The sequence below is a fragment of the Rhagoletis zephyria genome, unplaced genomic scaffold, assembly GCF_001687245.7.
Source record: "Rhagoletis zephyria isolate East Lansing unplaced genomic scaffold, Rhagoletis_zephyria_1.1 Rzeph_scaffold_12544, whole genome shotgun sequence".
Lineage (NCBI taxonomy): Eukaryota > Metazoa > Arthropoda > Insecta > Diptera > Tephritidae > Rhagoletis > Rhagoletis zephyria.
The window spans coordinates 6,399-17,124 of NW_016169618.1; the positions used below are offsets into that span (position 1 = coordinate 6,399).

Genomic DNA, 10,726 nt, shown 5'->3' on the forward strand with positions numbered 1-10,726 from the left:
ATTTTATTTACTCTTTTTTATCACTTAGTTTTTGTTTTGTTTTTTATATTTTTTATTTATTGAATATTCTTTTATTTAATTTCATATTTCTTAACTAATTTACTAAATTCGCCAGTTTTATTTTATTTCATTTAATTTTTCTTATTCTTTATTTTACGTTTTACTAATTTCTTATTTATTTTTTTATTGTTTTCTTGTATTTAATTTCTTTTTACTAATTTCATTTATTTTATTTTATTTATTTTCCTCCTTCCCTTATTTTATTTAATTTTTCCCAATACATTTATTGTATTTTATTCGTTAGTATAATATTTTTTTTTTTTAACAATTTTGTTCTACATTTTACATCATTTTTTAATTTTCCTGTATTTTGCTTAATTTTATATCATTTTATTCTATATTAGTTTATTTGATTTTAATTTTTTTATTATTGAATTTTATTTTTTCGTTTTATATTTGTTATTTAAATTTAGGTTTATTAGTTTATTCTTATTTAGTTTTACTATTTTAATCTTATTTTTTTAGTTTTTCGTCAAAAGTACGTGCGAACATTTTTCCAACCTAATGTAAAAATACATGTATGCACGTTTTATCGTCATGAATATTTTATCCTTTTAGCGCATTGATTTTTACTTTTTTAAAGCAGTTGTTTATTCATTAAGAACCACTTGCCACTTTGCCACTTGCGGCTTTTTAACGCTACGTATGTACATATGTATGTGAATATGTGCGCATAGCTTCAACGATATGAAAATTGCATTTGCCACAACTGCACAGCGCAACCGTATGTATTTCAAAGTTTCACAAACATAAACATCAAACATCAGGAAGCAGCTAGAAGTTGCCTGCAATGCCACAAAANTTAGAAAAAAATATAAGCAACGCAAAAAATATAAATATGGATAACAAAACAATAAAATGCGCTTGCTTTTTTCTACATTCTTCTTCAATTCACACTACAAACTGTTGCTTTTAGCGGGCTTGGCTTGGCGTGGCGTGGCTTGCTCGCCCCAACACGAAGCTCCCTTGAGTAGTGAAAGAAATTGTTTCATCTACTTAGCTCACTGCATTATGTAATTCTGTGCAATCTCACCCCACTCTATGCCACTACTATGGCCCCACTGCAATGCTTCTTCTTCTTATGCATCGTCTTCTTCATCTGCCACTTGTGTATAAAAGCGACGTGCCACACTTTCATTACTTTTAATAAGCTCCCCAGTGTACAATTTGATGTTTTATTGTGTGTGTGTGTGTGTGTTTGTATGGAAACGCATCGCCCCCTGCCCCCCTCATCGCATTCTAATTGGTTATGGAAGAACTTACAAGTTGCCTGCTGCTGCTGCTGCTGCTGCTGAGTGCTTAGCAACATGTAGCACAAAAACAACACTTCTATATGCTGACGTCATTCATACTCGTACTTGGCAAGTATACATAAATTAGAGCACGAAATATGACGAGAGTGGGTAGTTAGGTGGGTGGGGGCAGGCAAGTGCTGCGACATCAATGGATGATGTAATGCGAGCACACCAGGATAATTGGTGCGAATTCATACACTTCTGCTTGTATGTATGTACATATACATACATATATGTATGTACGCATGCTGGTTGTGAACAATGTAAGAAAGTGTGCTGATTATATTATTATTACTTAGGAGGCAGTTTTATGAATATGAATGAGCGTAATTTTATATGGTACTAAAATTATAGTAGCGTCCGCATCCATAAGTGGTCCCCATTTTCTTCATAAGGCGGGCGTATTTAATTGGAACTTTTGAGAAGTGAGCATAATTTGAAATAATGATGAACCTGTGTTTGCTTTTAGCTTGGCGATGTTTCTTTTAATTTAGGTATTTTTCAAGGCAAAAGTGAAGTAGCAGTAACCAGCTCTTAGGTTTGTTAGCCAATCGTAATTGAAGTAACAAGAGGCTTGTACTCATTAAGAAAGATGTAGGAGTATGTTCAAAGGATAGAGGTATTTCTCTTACAAAATAGGGCCAGCCTGGCACTACGAACGTTGCATAGGTAAGTTAAGTTAAGAACCTCTTGAAGGGTTCACTTGAGTATGTAGAAGACCATTTAAATTGATTCTTAACTAGGTGGGTATTTTGACTAATGTAATTAGCTCCACAAACGACTAGACCCTGTTGCTTTGGTCTGTTTTCGATAAAATTCTTCTATGGAACTTTGAGGAGAATTCCCTGAGACAGAGGACGGCAAAGGTCTTGAAGGTGATACCTTAACTTTAAGAGTCTATTTTATCGCCGAATGGGGTAGCGGCGGCTAGATCACCGACGACTCTATTTAAAGATTGTATGTACATATGTCCTTTCAACCGGAAGTATAACCAAAGAGACTGCAACTTTGAGTAGAAAATAAAAGTTTCGAAGAAGACTATATGAAACCGTAGCTATATAAAAGTTATGGCCCCACAAAGACGATGAAAGATGCGTATTTTCGGCAGCTCGTCGCATACTTCGGTAACCTCGATCGTGCAGAAAAGTGCTATCTTACGCTCAAGAGTTCAAGTGTGCTAAAATACTTCTTACTCATTTCATCGAGTTGTTGTTATAGGTAGCGAGTCCAAATCCCAGCACACAGCCCATGGATGGCTGGCGTTTTTTTTTTCTAAGTTGCTCGATTTATAGCGAGCCGACGTTCACTTGCAGCGAAAGCTATTGGTGAACACACGCTGCTGACTTCAGCGATTCCTTAAATGGAATAATTCAGAGCTTTCCCCAACGGAGTTCACTCTCTCTGCCGTGAGCCAAAATTTCCCTTGTAGGGCAGGCCACCTGCACTTGCGGCAAAACAGCGGCGCATTTGAGATATCAAGGATAAACACCAGTATTTTTAATCTGAATTAAGTACCCACTTTTTTGTAGCTTATTTCATTTATTTCAACAATTTAATAATTGAATACAATTTTTCAAATAGGTGGCAAATCCCCTTAAAAATTAGGTTGGTATTCAACTTTCCTAAACCTCTTTAGTTCGGTACCTATGTTGCATAATTTTATTAATCCTATCAATTAAATCAAATTTAAATTTTCAAACAGGTGGCAAATATTCAAATATTTTCAGCTGTAAGTCCTCTTAAATCTGTTTCTATTGAACGCAATTTTGCAATATTTACTTTAGCTTAGCAATTTTTGTCAAGCGCAATTTTCAAGCAGGTGGCAACTATCTAAAATTTTTTTTCCTATATTTTAAGTTAGACCTCTGGCAATGCATCGGTGAGAAATGGATTTAGTTTCATGCATTAGTTTTTGAGTGATTCGCATACAAACATACAGACAAAAAAATTCTAAAAACTATTGATTTGGCTTCTTTTGTCCCATATAAAGACCCCCATATTAATTTTTCTTTAATATCTATAATGTACAGACATCGTCCTGTTACAATTTAATCATACATACATATGTATAGATCATAGATCTTGTTTCTTCATTAATTTATGTGGGGGTTTTTAAAAATTAAATGCTTTAGTTCTTGGACATCCGACAACTCGTTCAAAACTTATTATCATTTGTGAAGCGGAAAATTTTATTCGGCGCAGTTCTTATCTGAAAAAAAGAAACTGTTTTCCTAGCCCGCATGACCAGAGTAACTTTACTAAAAGTTTTGTTCTCTAGACAGGAATTCTAACTAAGCCTCTTATCAGATAATTGAGCCAATTGTCAGCTAATTGAGCTCGTCCCAATATTCCTGCACTGTCCATCCAAAATCAACCGACACATTTGTGAGTCAGTATAATCCTAAAAACGACTTGTAATGTATGTTTGTATGTCTAATTTTTTTCTTTTATTTTTCAAATTTTTGTCTATATATCTACTTTAGCATATTTCACCAACTCTAATTTCTCAAATGCCATTCGCCATATGCGTACAATCGTCAAAGTTTCCATATTGCAATCAAACGCACAGAGACATGCAACATGTAATTTTCACTTTCCAATACACAATTCAATTAACAAATATGAAAATACCTTGCACATATTTAGTGAACACGAATAGCTTGCAGATTATAAAATGCAATAACACGTACATTTCGAATTGCCTCCTTTAGCAGCTAAAAATAATTGCTTGCTTTATTAGCAACAGCATAAGCTACTTTTCATAAGCAAAAGCGACTTTCTTCTGCTATGAGTAAATATTTTTTTGTTTTTCTTTTTCTTGATTTTTTTTTTTTTTTTTTCGTTTAAAGTTTAGTGGCGCTGTGCGTCAAAAGCTAGATTTCCTGTGAATAGAAAGCAATTGTGTTAAAATTGGAAAATAACGAAAATGGAACATGCCATGCAAGTTTTCTCCAATGCTGCCAATTGTTGTCTGTTGTGTCGATTTCGTTTTTGCATTCAGCTTTTGCAAAACTGTGTCGATTGTTGTGCTGCAAATTGTGACAATTGTGTTGGCAATGTCAGCGACATTTCTACTTATAGCTGCTATTGAAACTCAAAACTTTGATACATGGAAATGTGTGTGTGTGTGTGTGTGTGTGTGCGACTCCTGTCTCGATAACGAACCTTGCTTACCAGTTCGCAATCCATTTCAGCCATACCTAATCAAGTTGACTTCATTTGCTTGCAATATCAAGTTTATGGCAATAAGCTGTTTGCAAGAGGTGTATGTACTTTTTGATGTGTGTGACGTTGTGCTGAACTCTAAAGCCATAGTGCGGCCTATATTGCGTTTGTGATTGACAGTTTACCGGCTAGTCAAACTAGTTGGGTACGTCTATTGACTGACTGGCTGACTGCTAACACGAATTGTGCGTGTACACTTCATTAACGGGATTTTTATTGCGCTATTGTGAAATTTAAAATTCAAGCGATATAATCGTATGTATGTATGTAGCTTTATGAAGCTTAAATAAAATACAAAAAAAATAAAAAATTTAAATCTCATCCACCAAAATCTGTGGCACAGCTTCCTCGTGCGCAGTGAAATTCGCATTGCCATTTCGCAATTTGAATTTTTTTTCACTGTTCGCTACCGCTGTTAATTGCTGCTATTCTTTGGCTTTTTCGCTTTAACACTTTCCATAATGAATGCGACACTTTTTTTGCCAACAAAAGTGCAGCAAAAATAATCGCTGAAATGCGTCGCCAAAAAGGCGAAAGGTGCCACATTGCGCTTTAAGTTGTTTTAAGCTAAATGTAAGCTTTTCCTTTTATTTAAGCCTTAGCTCAAAATGCATATTTTCAATCCTTGCGCCGTACATATGTATATTGCAATATGTTTTATTGTGCTACTGTAGTTTGCACAAAAATGCGCACATGAGTGCCGCCACTACGCTTTAAGTGCACTTTTCTATGCTCGTTTAGAGCTACTTAAACTTGTGCATGCATGTTGCAATTAAAATGTCCTTAAACTTGTGCGCGGCGTAAAAAGTGTCTACATACTCGTTAAACTTGTACAGCGATTTATGTCTAAAGTTGTGTGTGCATTTTGTAAGCACTCATGCTTTTTAGTCAACTAAATGTTAAGCTACAGGTGACGCTTGGTGCTTACAAAATTTACGCCATGCTTACAACTTTGAATGTGCGTTTATTTTGTAAGCGTTTGCGTTAAGTGGTACAGTGCAGTGTGATGCATTCAATGCGCGAACGGCTTACAAAATTGTTGCAGTTCCTGGGGTATTTAACAACAATTAGAAATTTTTAATTTTTTTTTTTAATTTTTACTAATCTTGAAAGTGTGTCATTCAGCCTCATTGCGAGAGTCGTGCCGAATGCAAGTCGTTTTTCGAGAGTCGAATCGTATCGAAAATTTAGCGTCATTGCCTAAAATTTCCACTCGACTAGTGTATTAAAACGGAAGAACTTGGCAGCACTGCATAGTTTTCGACAATTTTCGTCGTTTACTTATTTCAGCACGACAGTAGACAATGCTAATGTTGTCGAGTCGTACAATTCAGCCTAATTTACGACTTACGCAATGAGGCTGATTATTGCAGTCAACAAAGCTCATAGTATTTTGCAATCAATATTTACACTCAACGCTTGCTTATTTTTCGATCTTGCTTAGCAATTGCATGCAACTAAACTGACAGCTTTGACGAATATTTCAATGAGATATACTCGACGCAGCATGCGTACGCAATGTCAAGTGCTTGCAACATACTTATTTTACTTACATTCTTATACAGTGGCATGCCTTTCGCATATTTTTACAAACACATGCACATACATATGCACTATATATGTATCTACATACAAGATTTCCGCTACTTATCGTTTCATCTTTGCACGAAATTCCCATAAACTAGCTGCTTCGTTATCCTGAAAGCGCTACTTTCTGCACTAAAAAAAATAAAACAAGACAATTTTATTGCCAACGCAATTCCGCTTATTTTTCCAACATTGAAAATTTAACTAAATTCAACTGCTTTGTACACTGAATTTGCGTATTTCCTCAAGTATGTATTTTGCGTGAGCACGATTCATCCATTTTCATTTTGCTCACATTTTACTTCCATTTTCAGTTTAGCATACTGCAGTCATTTTTCAACAACAAAAACTACAACATTTTTTTATTTTGCCTGGTTTAAGCCTGTATTTGGGTCATGACTTTTATGACATCTGTTGCTGAAATGCAGCTAAATGACCTTAGCATTGTTAGCAGCAGCAGCAGCAGCAGCAGTGGTGGTGGTAACTTCAGCAATGTATTTCTCTTCGCAATTTCCATTTTGCTTTGAAATTTACTATCTCCCTAAGCGCTTACTTTGCCTGCTTTATGCTTTCATCAATTACGTGCTTGCTTGGATTTTTCTTGCTTGCCAGCAACGTTTGCTAATGATAAGTAATGAAATATCAGTTCAATTATAATTTTGTAAACCTTCTGCATTTCATGACCTAATGGCTTCTAGCCTTTTTCTAAAAGATTTTGCTTTAATGAACTTTGTCGCTTGGCTTTTCAGGCTTCTGCTGTATGAAAAAATGTTTTCTTGTTACTTTTCTATTCACTACGAAATAGTCCGTTAGAAGACATCAGCAATTACAATGTATGAAATCAAAGAAGCTTGAAAAATATTTTGCTTGCACAATATTTTGTAAGCACATGTTAATTTCAGTGATTTTGCCTGCGTTGAGCAGTTTATAGCAACTGCTTACATTTTTATTCAACTGCTTACACATTTTTGGCAAAAGCTTTAAAACGGAAAGCAGATCTTTAGAGCCCATGTAAATGGTTTTTAAGATTTTTGGAAAATATTTTTAGTTTTACCGCTGTAAAGCTATGTAGGAAGAAATATTTTGTAAGCGTGTCTAATTTTTAATACCCGAACTTGCATCCGACAATTTCTAGTCATTGCTTACAATTAAATTCAAGTGCACACAAATTTTTTTGCCTAAAAAATTTAAAACAGTAAATACAGTTTTTCTTTAAGAAAGTGCATCAAGGGTTTATTAATTTTAAAAAAAATCTGCAAAAACCTTATAAAATATTTTGTAAGCGTGCCTAATTTATAGCGTCTGAACTTGCTTACAACGATTTCTAGTCATTGCTTACAATTTTTTTCAAGTGCTTACAAGTTTTTTTGCAAAAAAAAAAAATAATAATTGAACGGAAAAAACTGAGTTTGACACACGCGTTGAGTTTTGAAATAATTATGAATTGTTTAGACGAGTGCTTAGTTACGCAAAATTTTTTAATATGAAAATACTTACATATATATTGAGTTGACTTAACGTCGGACTCTTCACTATGTCCCACAAGCACTTCTTAATTACATATATCCCTAAGCATTTGCTTTGCTCAAGCACGCAACTAACCCGAAATTACACAATCGCAATTTGTTTTGTTTTGTTGCTTTTTATCGTTTCACATTGCTTTTTGTTAATAAATTATTATGGTTATTATATGTATTCACGCGCGCCCGCAAGCATACTTCAAGGCGTAAAATTATATAATTTTCTGAAGTGCTTCCCTGTTACTTTCGCTTTCTTTTTAATATACTAACTACTACATGCATACGCTCCAGTTGAATCGGTTTCCGCGCTCAATTTCACTTTTGGTTTTGATTGTTATTTTATGCTCTATTCCATTTGAATAATTCCACCCAAGTGATTACAGCACCAACACCAACACCAACATAAGCGCCATTCAACTGCCATTATATGATGGCACGTGTGTGCGTGCGCCTGCAAATATGTTGCTTACAGCGTTGTTGACTCGAGTGTCGACTATTGTCGTTTGCGTGCGCTCATTCACAGACATATACATACTTAGCTGTATTTGTTGTGCGGATTTTTTATGTTTGTGGCAGGGATTCCTTACATTGCTTGCTTGTATTTATTCGATTTTTATATTTCACTCTTGTTTTCTGTTTTGTAATCATTATCAATAATTCACAGTAATTTTTTTCGCGTTTCATTGGAAGTTCCATGCTGCATATTTCATTATATATTATTTCACATTTGCAACGATATCTTTGAAAGTCAGTTGTTGGTATTGGGGTAGAAATCGGGGGACGGTTTGCTAAATTTGCTCATGCATAAATGCATATGGTAGTTGTAAAAATTGCATGATTACGTTACGAACGCACTGATGCGTGTCTTCGTTTATGTATGTATTCAGTTGTACTCTTTATTTTATTATTTTACGTACGCTTGGACTTCGTTGTGGTGAAATTAAATATTCTGCGGCCTTTTTTCAATTACATGTACATAGCATTGATGTGACGGCGAAAATTTTTTAAACTTTTATTACACTGTTTAAATACAAATCTATGTTAAAAGTGAGTCAAAATTTGTAAGCGCTCTCTTCCTATTGTCAACTGGTGCCCATCTAATGCATTTCAAACGTTGCTTACACCTTTTAAAAGGCCGTTAAATATTTTTTTAAGACATTTTTTATAAGCCTATATAGCAAATTATAGCTGAAAATATATGTTTTCACATATTTTAATCGCTTACAATTTTTAACAGACGCTTACATAAAAAAATTCGAAGATAGCATATCTAGTGTAATAACATCTACTACACTGATTGAACCAAAAAAAAAATCCAATTATATAATCTGCATATGTTACAAGCACTTAAAGTGCATTGTCGACTGTTGCCTAAATGGTCAACGGTTGTTTACAAATTATTAAAAGTCATAAAATGTTTTTAAAGGAATTTTTTAAGCCTGCGTAAGAAATCATAGCTTAAAACCCACATTATAGCTTAATAGTATAAGCGCTTACAACTCTTTCCAGACGTTGGCTTGAAAAACTTTAAAATAAACGCGGCATTTATTTTAATAATTTTTATTTGGTATTTTTTCTATGCTTAAACCGACATAAAATTTGTAAGCACTTTTTCATATTACTTGCTGGCAACCATATTATGCAATAAAAAAGTTGCTTACAACTATTAGAAAGTCCTAAAATATTTATTTTAAAGAAATTTTTGTAAGCCTTGGTCAAAAGTTATAGCTTTAAATCGACGTTATAACGTAACATATGCGCTTACAATTTTTTACCAAATGCTTGCTTTGAAAATTTAACTTATTCAAAATTCTATTTCTTTTGAATTGCATTGCAAAATACTACTTTTCCATCCCTTTGCTGAAATAAAAATGAAGAAGTTAAAGAGTACAGTTTTTTTCTGGAAGACTCTGAAAATAAAAAGGAGAAATCAAATTTAATTGAAAAGTCTTCAGAAACATAATTTCATAATGTTAAAAAATTTAAGTACATCAGTGCTTACAACATAATTACAAAAACCAATATAAATTCAAAATAAATGAAAATTCCTTAGAAATCCCTACTAACAATTTCTCTATTTTTTCTCCCACCTTTCAGCAACTTTTCCGCTCACAAAATCCCGGACTCGCTGCTACAAATGCTGCAGCCGCCGCTGCTGCTGCGGCAGCTGCCACATCGGCTGCGCAACCTGGTGCACCGAATGGCACAATGCAGCCCCAACAGATGGCACAAATGGCCGCCTCGCAGCAATTTCTGGCCGCACAACAAAATGCCGCCTATGCAGCGCAACAAGCCGCACCCTATGTCATCAATCCGGGTCAGGATGCAGCACCCTATATGGGGCTGATAGCTGCACAAATGCCACAGTATTATGGTGTGCAATGGGGCATGTACCCGAGCAATCTGATACCGCAACAGGGCACACAGCCGCGACGGCCGTTGACGCCATCGCAGCAGGGCGCTGAGAATCAATCGTATCAGGTGAGTAAAAACAACTAAAACTTTTGCGTATAAATTTCATAAAAAAACTTGCACTATGGCAGTCAAGTTGTAAAATTTACATTTAACAAAAAGCTAATGCACCAAACGAGCTGTAATTTATGAGAGCGCTATAATAAAAATTTTGTAAAATTTTACAATGTACATACATTTGTTTGTGTAAATTACTTTTGTAAAAAAAGAGTTGTCAAAAAATCCATACCAATTTGCACATAATTATTTTGTAAAGAAAAAGTAGGAAAAAGTACAATGTACGCCTACATGTAAAATTTCACAAAAATCCAAACAGTCAGCATTTACCTGAATTAATTCCATATACTAGTATATATATATTTTTTTTTGCAATCAATGCAACTGCTCATATCGCAAATTTAAATATAAATCTGTTTAGGCAGCATTGTATATGTATATATAAAAAAAATTATAATTTGTACATAAATGGACTTTAATTAAATGAGTATATATATTTTTTCTTCTATTTTCTATAAACTCATAACCTTCATAAACAACAACAAAACAAAACAAAAAATATCAAATCAA

General features: G+C 34.2%; 1 protein-coding gene across 1 annotated transcript in view; it reads left to right on the forward strand.

Moving 5' to 3' along the window:
- Positions 1 to 10,207, forward strand: part of LOC108377695 (maternal protein pumilio-like) — a gene marked incomplete at its 5' end in the record, with an annotated part of 14,090 nt that extends 3,883 nt beyond the window's left edge. The window contains one exon of the mRNA XM_017633957.1: positions 9,785 to 10,207. Coding sequence (XP_017489446.1) covers positions 9,785 to 10,186 — 402 coding nt within the window. The remainder of the gene's footprint in view (positions 1 to 9,784) is intronic.
- Positions 10,208 to 10,726: the final 519 nt, after the last annotated feature.